Raw genomic sequence first — 22,105 nt, 5'->3', positions numbered from 1 at the left:
GGAAAGAGAGAGGGAGGGAGGGAGAGAGAGAAAGGGGAAGGGGAGGAGGGAAAAGGAAAGAGGGGGGGAGGGAGATGGAAAGGGAGAGGGGGGAGACAGAGAGGGAGAGGGAGAGAGAGAGGGAGGGAAAGAGAGAGAGAAAGAGAGAGGGAGAGAGAAAGAAAGAGAGAGGGAGAGAGAGAGAACACTGAAAAGGACATGGAAAAGATTTTTAAAAAAAGAAACCCACAGCTTGGTTGTTTTGGTGTAAGTATCTACTGTAGACACTGGGGCACACTGCCTTTCAGAATGATTCCACCTTGACTCGTGAAGGAGGGCCTCCAAGGAGTTGACCTTGGACTCCCTCCAGCTCACAGCAGCAGCTGTAATGCTGTGAAGAGAAGCTCTTAGAGTGTAGGAGCAGAGGGGAGGGAGCCATATGCCTCAGCAAAGATCCTGGAGGACTGGGTGTATAGAGCTAGCAGGGCCTGGCGGAGCTTTGGCCTCTCTCCTCTGAGCATCCTCTACATGCAGCTCTGGACAGGGGCAGGTAAGCTGCCCACTCTGCTACTGTCTCCTGCAGCCAGAATTCACACCTACCCGGGGGTGGGGGACATCCCAAGGAAGGGGGACTGCCTCAGTTTCCCCACCACACCTTAAAAGGAAGGAGTACTTAGGGATCTGGGCAGCTCCTTCCAGCCCTGCAAACATCAGCGCTCAGTTCTGCTTTGACTGCACCAGCTGACAGCCATCAGCGTTCTCCAGTTTGGTGGGGCAGCGGGAAGGCAGATGTTCCGATTGTTCAGGTAATTAAGCAGGTGATGGCCGGAGACTAAATCTGTCTAACCAGTAGCAGATATAGGCATCTCAGCTGTCCCATGCGTTTAATCCTCTTTCTGAGGACAGGAGTGAATGGTAAGGAAACCCTGGGGATGGGTTTGTGGCCTAAGCAGCTTGGGATGCCTTTGGTGCCTTTCCATCCCTGCAGCACAGGCACCTTGAAGACAGTGGAGTGCAGTCACCACTGTCCTCCAGGGTTGGTCATACCGTTGGGTCATCGTGCCTTGTGAGGCATGCGCACTGTCAGACACCTGACGGGCCGCAGATGCTTCGCATCTTGGATATCCTGCAGTCAGATGAGTACCTAAGCCACCAATATAATGCTTAACAAGGACAAGCAATCATAATAATAATTACGTCTCTGGAAGCGGGGGCAGAGGCTGGCTGTCGAGCAGCCTGAATGAGTCTTTTTTGCTGAGTTTCCGATTTGCCATTGCTCAGCGTTTCACAGTGTCCTAGAAAACTGAATTCTAAGATATATTTCTACAATTTATTCGCGATGTAGAGACACTAACCAAAGGACTTGGGTTCTGCTATTAGGTATTATTAGGTAAAAGGGAGAAGAGTCATATTATCAGAGACCCACCCAACAGGTGTTCTGCTGAGTTGTGGGTATCTTCAGACATCATTGAGAGTGCTTGTCATTTTCCCTTCTCATGGCAGAGCAGGATGAGGAACAAGAAAAGGATTCATAGGTTCATTTATGCACAGGGTTAATTGTGTTGACCTCACTACTGTTCTTTCTTACGCTCTCTTCTTAAGTGCTTTCCATGTCCATAAAAGGAGAGGAAAAAGCAAGGTAACAATAAAACCACCACAGGCTGCCAGTCCCCTGTGGCTGCACACTAGCTAATACTCTACAAGAACCTGCATGCAGCCAGGCAGCTTTCCTGGTCTGCGGTCACCTTCTATGATGGCTTTCCTGGTCTGTGGTCACCTTCTATGACGGCTTTCCTGGTCTGTGGTCACCTTCTATGATAGCTTTCCTGATCTGTGGTCACCTTCAATGACGGCTTTCCTGGTCTGTGGTCATCTTCTATGACGCTTTGCCGGCTGGACCACAGGCGCAGCTACCCTGCGGTCCTCATATCTGCCCCCGAGGTTTCAAGTTCAACATCTGACTTTTGTCTGTTCCTTATAGGTGAGGGTGGGAGTGACCTGCTGGGTCAACAATTAAAACTATAGATGTAAGAAGGTGCACAGCTGCTTTAAAAAGTGACACTTCTACTCTGGAAGCTGGGGACTTCCCTGTAGCACCTCCCACGGACAGTGGCACGTGGCTCTTTGTCATTTCACTAAGAACAAGAGCAGTGAGAGTGCAGATCCATCTACAGCCTAGGTGGGTGATACTGAGTGACCCACCCCAGGTGCTTATGCAAGAAAAAAGGACACAAATGCCCACAGTGAGCCATGCAGAGAACACTGGCAGCAGCAGTTTTCACAATAGCCTTATACCAGAGACAACCAGAGTGGCCATCAACAGGGGAATGGATAAATTGTGTTTCCAACACTGCTCAGCAAGTAAATACAAGTCTGAATCTCACTAAATACAAGGGTGAATCTCATTAGTACCAAGTTGTGTGAAAGATGGACCAAAGAAAGTATACAGCCTAAAATTCTATATATACAAACCTCCAGGATAGGTAAACAAATACAGTTCCAGAAATCAGAATAGCTGTAGAAATGAGGAATCAGATGGATGCCTCACCTGTCAATTAAAAAAAAACCTCTGGCTTATAGGAAAGAGTAGAATAGAAGGTGGGGAATCCAGGAGGCAGAAGGAATTCTGGAACAGAGCCAAGCTTGGGAGATTCACTAGGAAACTCTGACTAGAATTAATCTAATCTAGATTAGATTAGACTAGAATTAGTGCATTTGGAGCAGGCACAGGAACTAGAAAGAGAGACTACTCCTATAATGAAATCAAAGGACAGTGAAGAATTCATGAGACTGCACTCTTAAAATGGCTGTAATGGAGCCTGCAATTCAGAGCATACCCCTAACACTGGACAACAGTCTCAAGATCACAGGTGTGGGTCCTCCACCAAGATGGTCCATCCTGGACTGTGGTGTGTTTGTTTTGGGCTGCGACACTCACCATCCTGCTCAACCCTGAAGAGACTCGGCTGAACCGGGCTCTCTCCTCTTGCCTGGACCTGCCGGCAGAGAGCCGACAAACTGGTGCCCTGTGTGAGGACCTCTCCCCACCCCTCAAGACGGAAGAATGCTGACAGCCAATCGGTCTGCAGGTGACTGTACCCCCATAAATTATGGGCAGTTCTTATCCAGGTCTAGCCCCCCCATGTGTCAATATTATATGCTTAATATTTTTTTTTGTCCTTTTTAGATGATTATCCGAGAGATCCAGAACACATCCCGAAGGGTGATCACAGGAGATAAGCTCCTCACTGCATGCCATGTAGCTCAGGAGCTGCACTTCATTGACACGGTCCACACACTCATCTTACATCCTCCCTCAGAGAAAGGCCAGCCGTGAAGCAGTGCTCCATTGATAGCAGCATCGAACTGTCCCTGACCCTGGGCTCCTCCAAGGCACTGGCCCTAGAGCATGCACTATGCCTCACAGGTGATGGCTTGGCTCATCTACAGGCTATGGACCCCCAGCAGCTGCTCTGCCTCATCCCTCATGTGCTGCAGGTGTTTGCCTGTGTGGCCCCTGTTTTAGTCAGGGTTTCTATTCCTGCACAAACATCATGACCAAGAAGCAAGTTGGGGAGGAAAGGGTGTATTCAGCTTACTTCCATATTGCTGTTTATCACCAAGGAAGTCAGGACTGGAACTCAAACAGGTCAGGAAGCAGGAGCTGATGCAGAGGCCATGGAGGGATGTTCCTTACTGGCTTGCTTCTCCTGGCTTGCTCAGCCTGCTCTCTTATAGAACCCAAGACTTCCAGCCCAGGGATGGCACCACCCACAAGGGGCCCTACCCCCTTGATCACTAATTGAGAAAATGTCCCACAGCTGGGTCTCATGGAGGCACTTCCCCAACTGAAGCTCCCTTCTCTGTGATAACTCCAGCCTGTGTCAAGTTGACACACAAAACCAGCCAGTACAGCCCCCCAAAAAAAGAAATTTGCCATCACTGGCCTAAAAGAGCTGGGTTATGTGACACGTATGTGTGGAGATGGCATCAATGATGTGGGTACACTGAGGCAAGCTGATTTGAGATATAAATGGACTGACTGTGTTGCCCCAAGACATGGCCAAGAGCCCTCCCATTGTCAGTACTCTATGTTCTCTATTTTTTCCTCTTTATCAATTGATCCAAATATCCTTTTTTACATCTCTATGGATGGTCTTATTTTGGGCTGCCCCAGTCTGCCTGGGCTTCAAGAGCTCACTGATAGGTGCCTCTCCATCTTACAAGATAGTTTTCTGGTAACACCTGAAAAGGCCCAAAAGGTCCCTCCATTCTGGATCTTGGGCTCTGTGTTATCCTTAGATGCTGCTTCCCCCGTTAAGCCCCAGTTCAAGATCCAGGATACATATACTCTCCCCCAACTCCAAAAATTGCTGGGAGAAGTTAATTGGGATGAGATCCTGGCTCCACATATCTACTGAGGAGCTGATCCCCTTGTTTGATGTACTTAAACAAGGCGATCTGTCCACCTCCATTACCCTGATACCTTGCCATCAACATATTTTAAGCAAGATACAGCATGCCATAGATTCTGCCACCCTTAAGAGATACACTCCCGCCGGGCGGTGGTGGCGCACGCCTTTAATCCCAGCACTTGGGAGGCAGAGGCAGGCGGATTTCTGAGTTCGAGGCCAGCCTGGTCTACAGAGTGAGTTCCAGGACAGCCAGGGCTACAGAGAAACCCTGTCTCGAAAAACCAAAAAAAAAAAAAAAAAAAAAGAGATACACTCCCCCTGCTGCCCCTCACCCTTTATGTTTTTTCCTGGAGAAACGTAGTGTACCATGCTACTTGGTCAAGAGGGCAAACCCATCCATTGGATTCACCTTTCAGTAGGAGGAGCCCCTAGAGTTTATTCTATGGCTAACCACTTTGCCAATTGCATTGTTAAGGGGAGAGATCTTTCCATTAGGCTCTTTAGAACAGAGCCTTCTGACCTCATTACCCCATTTAAAAACACAGATTTCCTTTGGTTACAGAGAAACAATAGCCAGGTATCTCTGGCCCTAGAGTGCTTTTCAGGCGAAACCGATTGCCACTTTGGACCATATAAGTGGGTGAGTTCCTTTTCCAGACTTGAATGGAAGCCCCCCAGACTCTCTTTCTAGCCCCAACCCTAATTATCCCACTGTCTTTACTGATGGTGGGCACCTGGGGTTCTCCATTGTTGTTTTCCCCCTTTCTCATCAGACAAAGGTCCATCACCTATAGTCAGATCTCCAAGAAATTGAGGGGTCTGCCTAATTTAAGGAATTGTTTGCAGTGGTTATGGCATTAGATATGACTTCTGAATCCTTTAATTTGTTTTCTGACAGTCTCTAGGTAGTAAACTTACTGCTTAATTTGGTAGAGGCTCATATTAGGTTTGATTCTAACATCATTACCCCCCTGATGATTCAGGCACGTACCCTACTAAAACAAGACAACATCCTATTTTTCTCCAATACCTTCGTGGTTCCAATCCATTGGAAACCGTCCGGCAGATCAACTTGCTTCGGGCTTACAATGCCGTACTGTTGCCGAGGTGTCTCAGTTCCACTCATTAACTCATGTCAACTGGAGGAGCTTAAGACATAAATACCTCCAGGTTCCAATAAAAGACCTTAAGAAGATCATCTGCACCTGTAGGTCTTGTCAGCTATTCTACAGGTACCTCTCCTCCAGGCCATGGGAAGTAATCCCAGGGCTCCACCCTAATAATCTTTGGCAACTCGATGTTACTCACTATTCCCCATTTGGGAAGCTAAAATATATATTTGTGACTGTTGATACCTTCTCCCATGCATGTTGGGCATCTGCCCACACTGGAGAAAACTCTAAACATGCTTTTTTTTAGCCATATACTTCAATGTTTTGCCATTCTCAGTTTTCCAGATCAAATTAAAACAAATAATGGACCATGTTTTACAAGCAAACCTTTTTCAGAGATCCTCCAGACATGGAAGATCTCCCACACTATGGGCATCCCTTACAACCTGAGAGGACAGGCAACTGTCGAAAGACAAAAATCAAGCTTTAAAATCTCAGTTACAAAAACAAAAGGGGAAGTCTTCACACTCACATGATCAGCTAAAAAAAGGCATTATTCACTTTAAATATTTTTAATTTTTCAAAAGAAAATCCTCAGTTATCTCCATTTCAAAGACATTGGACCTCCTTCATCTCTTATAGCTTGATACGAGTCAGATGGAGGAGCCTGCAGAGGACCAGACCTGTTCCTGACAGCCAGGAGGGGATTTGGCTACATACTTGCCCAAAGTGAAAAAGGACCAATCTGGATACCGGCCAGAGATATAAAGTATATTCCTCAACAAGAAAAGGCTGACAATGACATTTCCAGGGAGTCCACCTGCCCTGAGAAACCCCCCTATGTTTCTCCCTCAGGAGGCCAAGATGATCAAGATGATCCTGCTACTGACGTGGATGCTGCTCCCCACCTTGACTGAGAGAGGATTTGGTGACCCCCAAGGAGCACAAGAGAGCCTCAAAAAAACAAAAAAAACAAAAAACAAAAAACAAAAAAAAACCAGAAAAATGCTGCTTCTATGCTAATTGATCTGGGATCGTCCAAAACAAAATAAAGAAGCTTCAGGAAGACCTAGAAAGGAGGCGAAGAGTTTCCAAGACAACACATTGTGGACTGGATATCATGGCCTATTATCCTATTTCCTCCTTCTCCTTGGCCCCTTCCTTCTCCTTCTCCTTCTCCTGACTGTTAGGCCATGTGAGCTCAATAATACCCATCAGAGGATAGAGGCGGTCTGGCTTCACCAAGTTGAGATCCATTACCAAAGACTTGTCTCATCCAACCCAGGCTCTACATATCCCTCTACCTATGAGCACCCCTCCTCAGCGCTCCACCTGACCAATGACGGGTAAGATCTCAGATGTACTAAGACAACCTAAGACAGGTCGTGGAGCACCCTCCTTTTTGAGCCAGAGTGACACATGGTATACAGAGATGGGTAAAATCCCCATGTGGGGAACAACCCAAGAAAAGGAGCCATGTAACCTGCTCATTACAAAAACAAAAGGGAGAGATGTTGGGCCCCATTTTGGTACCGGTTTGGGCCTTGAGGACAAACTCAATCCTGGCTCGAGTTTTGAGATGGTCTCAGTCACTTCTGTATTGGGGTGACTCAGCGAGACCTGTTTGGCCCTGCCTCTGCCCCGCTGTTGCTGAGGCAGAGCTTTGCCATTGGCCCTGTCAGTCACTCCATACCCTCCATCACCCTTCCTTGCCTACTACGTCATCTTACCCCACCAAAAATCCCCCTCCCTATGTTCCAAACTTATATAAGTGAAAGGCTGATGCCATAGAGTTGAGTTCTTGCTTTGACAAGACTCCCGGCTTGGTGTGTTTCTTTTGGGCCATCAACACTCACCATCTTGCTCAGCCCCCCCAGGGGGGGAGCGTGCAGAGAGAGACCCTCTCTCCTCTCACCTGGACCTGCTGGCAAGGAGCCGGCAAACATGGGGCATCATTTACAGACTTTTGGTCCTGGTTCTTCCTCCCAATCCCATGCTCTTAGAAATAAGACTCAGACTCAAAATATGTTTACAAATACTTTGGCCATATAGCTAGGCTCTTCTCTGACTAGATCTCAACTTATTATAACCCATTATATCAACTTATTATAACCCACATTCTTCCACGTGGCTGATTACCTGTGCTCAGGTACCATTCATCTATCTAGTCGCATCTTCCTGGTGAATCTCCCAGGCCTGGCTCTGTCCCAGAATTCCTTCTGCCTCCTGGATGTCCCACCTTCTATTCTACTCTTTCCTATAGGCCACAGGTTTTTTAATTGACAGGTGAGGCATCCCTAGAATACACAAGACACCTCTACAGAGGCCCCTTCAGCAACCTGCTCAAATAACTCCAGCTCTTACTGAGCCTCTTGGGAGTTACCAGCCTATTACAGATGCAGGGTCGTCACCCTATGGTCTCAACCCCACTTCCTGCACACACCCTCGCTTTTCCACATGGGAATCTACTTCTGACCTTCCTTGTCAACTCCTATCACATTTTCAGGATGACATTTATACCCTTGTCACGACTGTAGTCTTTGTCTACTTGCTTGCTGTGGACTGTCCCACTCATTCTAATGAGGCCAATGAGAATGGGACCATGACTGGTTAGTTCTCTGATGAATGAGGAAGCAGCCAGCCCAGCACATGGTTGGTTAGCTATTGCATTTGCAGAATAAGGAAATTCTAGATTTGCTCCTAGCCTACAAAAGTCAAGCAAACCTACAAGAATAAAGACCACTACACTCAAGTTCCTACAAGGTCAATGCAAATTCCCTGTATCCTATAGGTTCCTCTGAGTTGGAGAGGCTGGCCTGAAGCTGTTTGTTACACATATCAACAATCTAAGTGATAACACAAAAGAATGGACGGCCTGTCTTTTACCAAAAGTACTAATGTCTAGTACTAGTGCCAGGCTAGAAAGGGAGAAGCCAAATGCCTAGGACTAAGAAATGCAGCCATGGAGTAATGGCGTTCTGTAAGGCATGGGCTCTTAGTAGAAGTACAGACTGCATAGCCCAATGTGAGCATACGAAAAATGACCCACTTGGGAACACAGAATGAGAGGGACTGGACATACATTCTTACCTGGAAAGTCATCCAAGTGTCTGAGGGGAACAAATTAGCCATAGGCACATGGATGCGCATACACTGTGACTCAGAACTTCAATGTTCACAATGAAATAATCTAAGGGGATAAATGGATCTGGCACCTGCCAGGCTTGTCTGAAGGAGGCCAGTGTTGTCACCAGATCTAATATCTCCACAGAAGAGTCCCCTGCAGTGCCCACCATCAGCCATAAGCAGCACACCTTATATTATCTCAGACTTCTAGATATATGTTGATTATCTGGCCAGAGAATGGCTGACTGCATAGGAACAGGCCATTTAGAAGCAACCAGGCAAAGTCAGTGAGCCGAGACCTGAGTCAGAACCTGGAGGCTCAGCACCCCCTTCCTGTCAAAAGCAAAGGTCTCACTAGGATTCAGAGCCAGTTTCCTGCTCAAGTTAGTTAATAAAATGAACGTTCATAAAGTGGGGCCCCGCGATGAAAATACATGTTCTCACGCAAACGACAACATTTCAGTGGCTCTTTTAACAAGGGCTTTTGTCACTTACTGAAGATTTTAAGTGCTGGAATTGCGAAGATCAATGAATCTTGGTTTTGTTTCTTGGATTGACAGGGCATAGAATGGAAAAAGAAGAAAGAGGAGGAGGAAGAGGAAGAGGAGGAGGAAACAGCAGTGTTTTGAAGGATAAGAATAAAAGACCGAGGGCAAGGGCCACTTAAAAAACATGGCTCAGCAGGACTCTGAACTTAACGGGCAAAGGCCCCAGGGCTCCCTGGTGCTTCTAACCCTAACACCCTGGGTTGCCTTGCCCTGTGGCATCTGAAGACATGGAAAGCTACCGTGAGAGTCCTTGGGCTCAATGCTGAGGGTAGGACTTCTATGACAAGCTGACAGAGTGACCCAGAGGAGGAGATGCTTGATAGCCCGCCCTGCTTGCCCCATGTAATGCAGAAGGCACAGAGAGGTGGGGCATCTAGGCAGATGTTTTCTCTGCAGATGCCAAGTGTTTGAGATGGCAGGTCTGGTCAGTCGACTTCTCTGCACAGGAGGCTCATTCCTGCTTCCCCGCATTAGAAGTGATCTACCAAAAGAAAGGCTGTGTCTATGGAAGGATACAGTAGGGTAGGTGAACAGCCAGAAAGCGCCATGAAAATTATAGAATGGGACCTACAAAGTGTCGTGTGTAATACACAAGAAGGGAAGTGCTCACGTTACACCTATGACCTATGCAATATACCCAGAAGGGAAGATCTCACATGCTATACCTGTGTCCTACTTTTATGTTATGTGGCAGCTTTCCTAGTACCAACTGTTGGTTTGGAGTGCATGTGACAGTCACTGCTCAACTTGAACAGACAAACATAGTTCAACTTGAACTTGGTACTCCCAGGGGAAGGCCAGGTCCTTCCCTAGGGAAGCCTGGGCTGTGCATACTCAGAAGCAAGGGAGTTTTTATGTCTACTGCACTGTCCCTTCTCAGCCTCTCTGACAGTGGCATTCCCAGGCCAGCTAGCCAGAATCCTGCAGCTGGCACTAGTGAACTGAATAAAATGTCCTAGGTGCAAAGTCCAGTGAGCTGCCTGGAGCCATTTCAGGAGGCTATGGGCACAGCCAAGCCAGGCAGCCACTACCAGGGACTACTTACCATGTATGAAGGGAAGGTCAGAACTCGCTTGTGCTTGCCACAAGGCCACTGGGGGTCATCCAGGAGGTTTGGGTCATAGTCCATAAAGTCTCCCAGGTCACTTCCTGAACGTCACAAGCAGAATGGTAATTAGGGGCCCTGTACTCTTGAGGCTGAGGCCGATGCTTCGAGAGCGCCGGGATACCCAGTAAGGTCAAGGTGGCTTCAGAGCCATCTGTCACAGAGTCATCTACAAAATGCACCTACAAAAGACTGGCAGGTTCTCACCACGCTCATTTTTTTTTCTATGTTAGCAAACTCTATTCATTTCCCTGACCTGAAAGAACACAAAAATTCACACATGTGACCTGTTGGATGCAGTCGGCCCTACACCTGCCTGCTCTCTAAGGTTGCAGAGAAAGTTGTATCATTCAGTGCCATGACCTGGACAAATGCCACATAGGCTACTGTCTGTGAATCATATTCCAAATATGGCAGCCTCAGTGAACACAGGTACGTTGGCTTTTGCAGGTGGCAGGAACATTAGGACAGGGACTGGCTGGCCTATGGAACTTTACCTTCGCTTGGAATTTCAGTGTGTGTGTATGTGTGTGTGTGTGTGTGTGTGTGGTGTACGTGTACATGAGTTTGTGTGTTTGTATGCAGGTGTACATGTGTGTGTGTAGATCAGAGGTTGATGCCAGATTTCTTTCTCAATCACTTTTTTTTATCATATTTTTTATTAAACCTTGAGTTCACCAATACTGCTAGATTTGGCCAGCAAAACTCAGCGGTGTGCCTGTCTAGTTCCTTAGTGTTCACATTACACGCACAGAGCACATTCCTGTCCTTTATATGGATGCTGGGGATGTGAGCTCAGGCCGTCACGTTTTCATGGTAAGCTCTTTGCCAGCCGTTTCCCTTGTCCTCACCGGGAATTTCTCTGGAAGAGTTTGTATCCTTGTACCTAAGCGTGGGCAAAGGCTGAGGTTGAGGGAGGGCTCACCCTACACTTCTGCACTGAGTGAGATGGAAAGAGGCAGAAGGCAGATGCAGCAGCAGAACACAGGTAAACAGAGGCTAAAAGGCCGAGACATTACCTGAGCTTTGGCTTTTCCACAAAAGTTTGCCCTGGGGCTGGTAACTGAGCAACCAATTATAGAGGTCTTCTCTGGTGTTCCTGTGTGTGTGCTTACGCATATGTGCATATATGTGTGAGTCTGTGTGGCCTGAGGTATACCCTACCCCCAACCTAACCTGCAGCCTGTCCTCTAACAGACACAACGGGAACCCATTTGCCCTGTAAGCCGAGGCACTCCCTGCCCTGAACCACCAAACCCCTCTGAGCCACAGTTACCTGCGTCAAGGCTCCCCTGGGTGCTGCCAGTCCGGCCCATGGAGAGGCTTCGGTGGCTCAGGCTCCGAAACTGGGAGAAGGAGGAGGTGGAGTCTATGGTATTTCTACGGGTTCCGAAGGCATTTGTGGGTAGTAGAAACTGGGTATAAGACACTGTCTGAAAGGGAGGAACACATACAGAGCAGTGGTTATGCCCAAGAGAGGCTGGGTTTGCATTCTGGATAAGCCCTGTTTCTACTCTAAGATTAGGTAAGCTTTTTGAAAAAAACATGCAATTCTAAGTCCAGTGGCGTTGGAAAATGCAGCTCGTTTGGTATCCGCTTGTGCCAAATATGTGCTACATTCATACCCGGCCTCCCCTGAGCAGACTCTAGACTATGCACACTGTAACTGACCCATCTGCTTTAACTATGCCTGGCAGGTGGCAAAATGTCAGGTGACGAGGTGCTGCCTCAAAATGTGCTGGAATGCTGAGTCATGCATGAGGTTCACGATGGGCTTCATCTCATAATCCAAAAGAGGGATTCAGGAACACCGGGAGCCTCGGGAATCTCTGGTAACGGCTGAAGGCTCCTATCATGCTTCCCCGAGGTGCTGATCACGACTCAACTCTACCCCAGAATTCCTCATTCCAGGTGAGTACCCACCCTTTAGAAGGAAGGTGCCACGGTGAGCACATTTCTCTTCACTTGCCCCAGGAAACACCTTGTATGCACCCCACATGCAGCTTGAACTAGGGAGCATGCCATGATGGATGCCTTTGGGGTAAGGCTCACCTGCAGGCACACTATTCTGGGACAGTTTGCCCACAGAGGCACAGGCTTTGGGGGGTTTATGGAGTCTCCCTATACCCAGTACCAGAAAGTCCAGTTCATCTTTAAAAGGTTGTCCCTTGGGCTTCAACTTAGCAGCTCAGTGTACTGTGGATACAGGAGGAATGTGGGGGCTTAGTGGTCACTGTGTGGGGCCGAGGAGCTCTGGGCTCCTTGGGATCATGAGAAGCCAAAAAGTTTCCTGAGACCTCTAGTTCATAGACATGCAAAGCATCGCTCGATCGTGGAGTGTGCTTTCATGAGTGTGTGAGTATTCCGCAAACAGCTGCAGACAGTGTTAGCAAAGAAATGCGCGTACCTGTGGACCTGCCTCCACGTTTCCTCCCAGTTACTGGCTCAGCAGGTTTCTGTCTACACACTGGCAGAGCGGGGTGACAAGGCACAGTACACCTGGGAATCAGCCCCAACTTGCCCCAGCCATGCGAGTCAGTCTTACGGTCTAGCTCTCTGCCTTTGCACCCTGGGCCTTGAGGCATCTGCAGTCCCTGAACTTGGAAACCTTACCTTCCCATCGGCACCCAGTTCCACACCTTCAAGGCCAATGATCTCCTTCAGGCTCATGGCTCCTGCTGATTGTCTCCCTCCATCCAACTTCAGGTCCCTGGGAAGGACAAGGCAAGAGAAAATGCTTTTGTGTGTTTCCCAAAGAATGGCAATTACTGCATGGCACAGTCACGCTGATAAAATGACCTAAAGTGGCCCGTGTGGTGGGGTGATCATTCGCCTCTCCTTGGGGGTTGCTGGAGGTGTTCCCGGGAGCATCTCTCCGTCTCTCCCTCTCCCTCCATCACTTTCCTGTAAGTGAAATCCAAACAAACAGGAAAGTGAGGAGAAGGTGGGGCTTGGACGCCCTTGGTTACCATTATCCTCAGCATGGCTCCTGTGTGTTTAGACACAGCCAGGGGCGGGGGGGGGGGGGTATATATTTCCTGAGTGCTGGGGACAATAGGTCTCTTGGGAGCTAGTGCTGGCTTCTTTTCGAAGTTGCTCCTTGCCACTCTTCTGTATCATCCAGGACAGATCAATGTCTTCAGCAGCTGCCAGGTGCTTGCTGATAATGGAAAGATCAACACCTTCCACAGTGAGGTTCTTTCATCAAAGGGATCCCCAGGAATCACAATGAGCATGTTGACAGCCCAGCTGCACAGCTTCTAACACCTTTCGCCACTATTCTTTTGGTTCCTTAAGACAGTGCCACAGGTAGAAATTACCATTAGCCCATTTTACAGAGGAGGAAATAGAGGCTTGTCAAAGGTTGTGGGGAGTGTTTTTATATTTAGTGCTCTTCCTAACACATGGAACCACCCTGGAGAAGCAAGATGGACACCCTGTGACTGTATCCACCGTGTAACTGTGTCAAAGGCCGAGAGCTCCCTCCAGAGTCACCCTGTGCCATTCTGTACAGGCTGGCTCCTATGTCCAGGCACTGTACTAGGGAGTGCGGGATAAAAGAGGGCAGCCATGTTTGGGTACTGCCTTCCAGCTCTGTCTCTAATACACAGCGCTTGCCTCTCTCGAACGCCACTTTAGACGGACAGCGTGCTCATCTTGGGACCTGGTTGGAGACTCCATAACCAGAGACTGAGAACTTCAGCAAGAGAAAGTACTGTGGAAAGGCCAAAGGTAACCCAGGAAAGAGAGAGAAAGAAAGGGTTGGGGAGTGGCCAGTGGGGGAGGGGTAGGAAAGAATGCTGCTGTCAACACCGCAAAAGCCAGTATCTCTAGCTCAGTGGAGCCCTGCTTTGATCTATGGGCGTGCCAAGGATGGCCTGGCTCCTGTGAATGCAGAGTCTGACTTGGGACAGTCCTCAAAATCAACACACAGAAAGACCTTCTGCTCCCAGAGGCAGTACAGTTTGGAAGCCATTTTCTTGAGTAGACATGGTTGATCGCACTCAAAATGACATCGAAGTCACAGAGGACAACAGTGAACAATTCTCAGAACTCTCAGCTTGTAGGGTCTCCCCCTCCTCCCTCCCTCCTTCCAAAGAACGTTATAAATCAGTACTTCCTGAAGAGACTCCCTATGGATGTAATTCCCAGTGTCACACTTACATCCCATGCTTGTGAGCATAACACTGCAAGACCCAAAACTGTAAGGAGGAGGCACAAGCCATCCAAGTGATGTTCGAACACCCAGAATGTTCTAAGCAAGGGGACGACTTTAGTATGTATCTAAGTCCCTCTATGACGTCCCCTCGAGGGCTGGGCTGTCCAGGATTATATATGTTGCTTTCCAAAGATGCTGTGTCAACTTTAAACCTGCTCCTAAGAAGACCCAGCACGGTAGAGAGAGAGAAAGCAGAGTCTACAATGGCCTTCGGGCCCCTGGAACTAGCCAATCCCAACAATAACCTCCCCCCGCCATCTGACTATTCTATGAGCTATCCATAGTGGTTCTCCAAAGATTCAGTAATCAAAGATGTGAGCCAGTACACCATGGCATTAACTCTGTGTGTGTGTGTGTGTGTGTGTGTGTGTGTGTAGGCGGCTGACATTAATAGAAAGGCAGGGATCGTCTTCTGGGGGCAAGAAGACTTGGGGAATGATAGACATTAAAGCTGACCTGCATCTGAAGAGCCTGAAGGAGGAGAGTTTTATAGCGTGTTCTATTTGTACAATATCAAGTACGTAACGCAAGTGAAGCATTTGTTTCCGAGTGGTCGGCTTCTCATGGTGCTGCATGGTTCCTATGAAACCCCTTTCAGCTCTTGCTTAGACTTACTGAATCCTCAGGGCAGCCTGGCTCCAGTCTCTTGTTAGACATGCACAACACAGCTGAAAGAACTAAGCCAGCTATGTCTCTTCCAAACACTCTTTCCTGGTTCTCCCCACAGGGAAATGAAGCTATAGCAAAAAATATGCTCCATACAGGGTTCCTCCCACAACTCAAGCCACAATCCCCACGTAGAAAATCAGAGGGTCATGGGCCCAGACCCATGTCCAAGTGCCCAGGGACACTTGGGTCCATAAGAAAGAGACAGAGGTCAGGCTAGGTTTGACCTGGCCTCCCCATAGGAATCCACCTATGCCAATTCGTATGATTTGCTAGCGTCACATTTCCCCCTCACTTCCTGTTATGTCATTAGATCTCCTAATATAATATTTACTGTACCTTGGCCAGGCCGAGCTGGATAGGCAATAACATAAAGACGAACCTTCAGCTGTGCCTTGGGTCACATAGGGCTCAGGATAGACCAACGTCATCCAACAGAACTCCTTCCCTAGGCTAGAGGTGATCTCCATCTGCACTGTCCCACACAGCGGTCACTGGTCACTTGTGACAACTGAGCACTTGAAATATGATTTGGCTAAGAAAGTTAATTTTCCAGGTGTGTGTGTGTGTGTGTGACAATGTAGCCTATGCTAGCCCATGACCTTTCTGATTCAGCCTCCTAGAGTGTTGAGGTTATAGGTATATAGTACCATGCCGATATTAATTGTATGAAAATTTAATCAACTTAATGTAAATAGCCACTTAATATAAATGGCTAATGGCTACCATATTGGGCTATATCTTAGTGTTTCAATTCATTGGTAATTTCCATGACAAAACCATACTGTCACATACAATATGTTTAATAATGTAGTTCTGGTCTCACCTATTTTCTTCCCCAAAGAAATATGGCCATTTGTTGTCTGTAGCCTCAAATGTTTACTTTTCAGGCCATTGCTCACTGAGGAAACTATGCCAGGCCTCCTAGAGACAGGAAGGACAATGAGCACATCAGAGTGATCCTCAGTGGGGTATAAATGATAACCATAGGCCCCACTCTATCAATACTCCTTGACCAAGTGCTCCCAGCGATGAGCAAGCTCCACAGCCTACATGTGAACAGGGCATGGGTGATCTTTTGGCCTGGAGGAGTCAGGAGCATGGGGGTAACAGGCTATTGGCACTGTCAGGGCATGCCAGTGAGCAGTGACTGGTGTGTGGCCTCCAGATCCTAGGCATTGAAGGGTCCCCTAGACCAGGTTCTTAACCTTCATAAAGCTATGACCTTCTAATATAGTTCCTCATGTTGTGTTGACCCCTGACCATAAAATTATTTTGTTGCTACTTCATAAGTTTTGAATCTTAATGTCAATAAGTGAAATACATGGTAGCTGATATGTGACCCCCAGGTTGAGAAACACTGCCCTAGGCCTTTCTTCATACAAACTTGGAGACTGGAAAGAGTGTTGAGAAATCTTGAGTTTCACAACAGCCTTGTGCTGGAATGGCAAGACAGAGGATAACAGACTAAGGACTAAAGAATCTTTTCAGCTGTAGCTGGCACATGGGATCCAATATGGCAACCACTTAGAACATGGGTGACTTCATAATGGTTGGCTGACATGGGATCCAACAAGACAGCCACTTAGAACATGGGTGACTTCATAATGGTTGGCTGACATGGGATCCAACATGGCAGCCACTTAGAACATGGGTGATTTTGTAATGGTGGGATATACGTTTCTGAGCATTCTCTCAAGTTTTTATTGCAACTGGACCTGGTTCTTGGTGGGCGTGAGTTAAGAGTGCATGCATATACACATATGTGCCCGGATAGCCACATCCCAGAAAACAAAGCCCATTTATGACACTTCTGATGAACATGGAAATTTTTTTCTTTAAGATCTGATCTCCTGGAGCTCAAGCTGGCCTTGAATTTACTATGTAGCAGAAGCCAGTCTTGAACTTCTGGTCCTTCTGCTTCTATCTCCCAAGTGCTGGGAATATGGGGGAGCGTCACCATGACCAATTTACATGGTACTGGGGAATCAAACCCAGCGCTTTGTGCATATTAGGCAAGCATCCTACCAACTGAGCTACATCCTCAGCCCAAGTATCCATGTCCTTTCCTGAGTTCCTGGGTAGAATAGAGTCAGGATCTGAAAACACAAGGGTACAGGCTATTCTCTCTGGTTGGATTTTTCCTGCTAAGTGCTCCAGGCGATGTCACCGAAACCCGATATTATCATCAACTGCAGGAAATTGCCCTTTGGAGCTATAGTGACTGACATTATAGCAGTGAGTTTGCAATGGGCTCCCTCATATCACAGATAACTGCCCTGGCCTTTTGTGTGAGTGCAGAAAGAGCGAGAGTGTCCTGGCAAGGCTAGATGCCATTTCCGAAGCCTGAATGGCTGGGGGTACCTACAGAGAAAGAGCCAGGAGTTGTTTGCAAAATGCACCCCAAAAGAATCCTTAGAAAGACCATTCAGTGAAAAAGAATTAAGCAAAGGTTTCAGGAGATAGGGATAAAATCACAACATTTCTAAGCTCATTGTTCTAAATCTTATAAAACAGTTATGAACCATATCTATGGACTCACATGCCAGCCTTAAACCTGCAGTATGAGGACAACAGGGATCAGTGGATAAAGCCATTAAAATTGGATTCAAGCTGGGATTTCTTTGAAAAGCCTAGAGGATCTTCTTTTAATCTCAGCTATATCTAGGGTTCAAATACTAATTTAATTAGACTCCACCTATTTTTAAAAATCAAAGAGGCACCAGGCATGGCAGCATATGCCTTTAATCCCAGCACTTGGAGACAGAGGTAGATTGGTCTCTATGAGCTCCAGGCTAGCCTGGCCTACATAGGAGTCCCTGTCTTAAAAAAAAAAAAGGTAAGTTTAGTTATCACTTGTGTTATTCCAGAATTGCATATATTAAGGTTTAAATTCAGTACTTTTCCCAAGGACAAACATGGTTTATTAGGTGGTAGGATGGTAGGAGAACATCCTACTTTCAAAGAAGACAGAGCTAAAACACTGGGGAAACGCCATGGACAACTTCAGGTTCTATTCCTGTTGCCACAGCTCTGGCTGTCAGGACAACTTAGACTGACTTCCTCACTCATAATTCTCAGTTTGCAAATGCAAAGACCAGCATTTGAAACAGTCAGTGGAGGAATGGGAGGGGCTGCAGTAGGGACCAGGAAGGAGCTAAGGCAAGATGAGAGGGATTACAATAGGGAAGCATGCTTGAGGAAGACAGCCAAGTAGTAGTTTTAGCCTTGAGAAAAGCAGGTTGGTTCATTATGGGGGTGGCAGCATCCTTCACAGAGGTGTGCCACGACCAAGTCCTGTGAGCCCACAGGAGGAAAGCCCCTGGACCCTGTCTTAGCCTCCACTGCTACAGTATAAAGTAAACACATCATATCTCGCCACTGTTGAGTCAACTAGATTACCATGTCCCCAAAGGTTACCTACTCCCTGCGAACCACTGCACAGCTAACTCCAGATTCCATCTTTTGTAAAGGGCTCATTGGTTATCATTACTGTACAGAATTATCTTGGTGGGAAAACAGGACTCCTTGTCAGATAAAAGTTCAGGGTCTTTTCCCTGGAAGGCAATATATATATATATATATATATATATATATATATATATATATATATATATACACACATATACATATATATATGTATATGTATATATGTATATATATAAAATCTAGAATCAACATTTGCTCTAAAAAAATATGATTGAGAGCCAGTGTGTAAAGGTGCTGGATATGCAATCCAGATGAGCTAAGTGTGATCCCCAGAACACTCAAAAAAGCAGGAGAAAATCAGCTCCACAAAGCTATCCCCTGACCTCCACTCTGTGCACCACCATATCACGCACACACCCCATACAACACTACTCTTAAAGAATATACAATTGAATACTTACGCCTGAAGGCAGCTGAGAAAATGGACGTGTGATCCAGTTAGGTACTTGTTAGCCTTTCTGCTCCTAAGATGGGGTTTCCTGACCTCTAACTACAGTGCTGTGCCCTCAGCTCAGGCTCAGGGAACTCGGCAGGGAGCAGCACCTGGCACTTGCTCTTTTAAGGACAACAATGGCTCAAATGCAGTGAATGTGTAAATAATTTAAGAGCTAACTAAATATTAACAGGATTTCTAGACCCTTCAAAAAGAAAGCAGATCTCTGAAAACTGAATTAAGAAAGGAAATGCCAGTTGTGAATGATTCTTAATTAAGAGATCACATGCTGAGAGAACTCCAGGATAGAGTACAGTTAGGAAGCCCAGTTTGTAGCCTGCTGTGGTTTGGATCTAGACTGTCCCCAAAGACTATATGCTAAATGCTTGCTCCCCAATCTGGTAGACTACTGAGAGGTGATGGAGTCCCTAAGGACAGGACCCAGTGGGAGGTCTTAGGTTAGAAGGTAGGCCCTAGAAGGGGATATTGAGAACCACAGGTGAATGGAACATAGACTGAAAATGTCTGTGTAGGTGTGTTTGTGTATGCAGAAACCACAGGACAACTTGATGTGATCTTCCTCAGGAGCTGTCCATCTGGTTGTTTTCATAGGCCTGGAGTTTGCCTAATAAGCTAGGCTCACTGTCTAGAAGGCCACAAGGATCCCCTTGTCTGTTCACCACGACTCCTAGCTTTCCATGTGAGTGCCAGGGATCGAACTTAGGTCTTTATGCTTGCATGAACACTCCCCCACTCACAGGCTTCTAAAACCACTCACAGAAACTTCTAAAACCATAAATGAAAATAAGCTTATCTCTAGTATTTGTCCAGTGAAGAGCTAACACATGGCACCTTCAGGTGCAGTGAACATCTGGGATCAGTTTCCCTAGCTTGCATGGAGGCAGAGTTAAACCAGCAAAGTTCAAAGTCAATGAACAAAGCCACAGCTGACAGGAAAGACAGTGAAAACAAAGGCAGGCTTTAGCTGAGAAAGCTTGGCCCTTCAGACTCAGCACTTCATAGATAAGTTATCCCCAGAAGGGCGCTGGCAGACAATGAAGGGGTCTTAATGAAGCTTACACCAAAATCTTTGACTAAGGGCAGCTCTTATAAACAGCCAGATAATGGCATGATTCACCCATGAGATCATTCCCAAATCAGTCTGTGTGGGAATATGCTTGATGTGAGGGGGAAAAAAAAAAAACAAAACAAAAAAACAAAAAAACCATGGTTTGTGAGTAATTTTCCACAATGAAAAAGAGAAGTTTCTGGAGTGAGTGGGTGGGGAGGCAGGGGATGGGCCCTAGACCAGGCAGGGTGCATTAGGCTTGAAAGTTCTCTAAGAATAGAAATTGTTCTGTGTCTCAAAATGATCAGTGATCAGGAAATGGACCCAAGCCCATGACCTCATCTGACTGCCTCATGCCAAAAGCCAAAAACACAAACACCATGTAGAAGCTGCTGACAATTCAGGAACATACCCCCAAAAGCCACCTTCCACTCTCCACTGTGTAAGCCCAGCCTGCCGTGTTTGCAGAAAGTGAACCCAGAGGCTATCAACTGAGGAGTGTCACACAAACGGGTCTGCGCCCATTCAACACATCGTGGAAACGTTTTTTCTGTCAGAATCATCTAGCTCCTTGATCTTTACAAGACCTCCAAAGAGCAAATTTGCCACCCAGTCATTCTCACTTTCTTCTGGTCAGACACCTAGGCATAATCGTGTGCTAATGATGTCTGTGTATTTCTCGGGTCCCAATTCCTTTAGGCAGAGAGACAATGCTAGGATAACCCTTAACCCGATGCCTACAGCCTCTCACTCACTAGTAGACTGGCCGCCTGGAACTGGATGCAGTGTTACAAGCGCAGCCCAGTCACACTACAGCCTTTCATTGTCTGTGTGAGCCGGAGCTCTGTCTTATCTGAGCAGAAGCAAGGCTCTGAGGACACGCAAGGCTCTGAGGACACGAGCCTCTCTCTTGGCTTCCTGGCTTGGGACTGAGTTTAGCCAATAGTTAAAGGTCAATTTGCATCATTCTTCCTCCCTCTCAGATCACCTTCTCCTTCTCTGGATGCTAAGCCTTTCTCCTAGGCCATTTTAGCTTTCACCATGCCTTCCATTTCTCTAACTCCACAAATCCTCTGTACCAATTGTTCCACTCTTGGTTCCATGATACCTGCTTCTAGGGTACCAAAGCTTAGGGGTTCAGGGTAAGAGCTGGAGGGTGAGAGGAGGAGTCTCAGATAGAGGCACATGACACTCTGTTTACTAAGTGGAGAAGAGTCCAGGAATTTGCTTGCGAGTCTTTCTTTTTCTATGCAGAGAGCCTCCAAGCCTGATCCACCTAGAAGGCGACAGCCGAGAGTTACGGGGAGTTACAGCGAGTTAAGTACTCGCTGAAGGACAAGAACCTGGCGCAAGCTCTTCCAAGAATGGTACAGCTATAGGCCCTGAAAGAACGCTCACAGCAATGAGGTTTGATGTTAGTCACTGGGAAAGAGATGGGCCACATCTGCTCTCCTTCTCTGTTACTGCGCTCTATCAGCACGCTGTGGAAGGTGGGGTCTGCCCCCCCCAACCCCCATGTGTTCTATAGGAGTGGAAGGCTAGGGGAAAGAGGAAAGACCGGAAGATAAAGGACCAGAATGTTAACACTGGCTTCATTGAGGGGACTTGGCTTTCTAATTTTGGCTTTGTTTTTGTGTATTTCCTAAACTGGCTTTAACATCATGTTCCATCAAGAGGAGAAAAAAAAATTAAAGAATAAGGAAAATCTGAAGATGAAACCATAGTATTTGTTGAATCACAGTGCTGGCGGCCTGAGAAGCAGGTGGATCCTATCTGAGACCTGCTGCTGATGTACTCCAGTGTTACACAGTGCTCGGGGCCATCTCACTAAGAGGTTTCCTGAGGTGGACATTATGGCCACTGCTAAAGATGAGTAGACAGACTGAAGTCAACAGGAGCTACCTGACTGCCAGCTCCACCCCATGGGCCAGTCCCCTGCCTCAC

At 47.1% G+C, this 22,105-nt stretch overlaps 1 protein-coding gene and 1 long non-coding RNA gene across 4 annotated transcripts in view; one reads left to right on the top strand and one right to left on the bottom strand.

The window, feature by feature from the left end:
* Positions 1-22,105, bottom strand: part of Cables1 (Cdk5 and Abl enzyme substrate 1) — a 106,813-nt gene that overhangs the window by 12,214 nt on the left and 72,494 nt on the right. For all 3 annotated transcript variants that reach the window (XM_031364967.1, XM_031364966.1, XM_031364968.1), the window contains 3 exons: positions 12,899-12,995; positions 11,562-11,718; positions 10,226-10,329 (listed from right to left, as the gene is read on the bottom strand). In XM_031364967.1, the coding sequence (XP_031220827.1) occupies positions 10,226-10,329; positions 11,562-11,718; positions 12,899-12,995 (358 nt within the window). The remainder of the gene's footprint in view (positions 1-10,225; positions 10,330-11,561; positions 11,719-12,898; positions 12,996-22,105) is intronic.
* On the top strand, positions 13,323-21,872 carry LOC116086844. Its single transcript, XR_004117160.1, has 2 exons — positions 13,323-14,017; positions 21,416-21,872. It is a non-coding gene; the product is annotated as an uncharacterized LOC116086844 (long non-coding RNA).

The sequence above is a fragment of the Mastomys coucha genome, unplaced genomic scaffold (genome assembly GCF_008632895.1).
Source record: "Mastomys coucha isolate ucsf_1 unplaced genomic scaffold, UCSF_Mcou_1 pScaffold13, whole genome shotgun sequence".
Classification (NCBI taxonomy): domain Eukaryota; kingdom Metazoa; phylum Chordata; class Mammalia; order Rodentia; family Muridae; genus Mastomys; species Mastomys coucha.
This window is presented reverse-complemented; position numbering and strand designations above follow the sequence as displayed.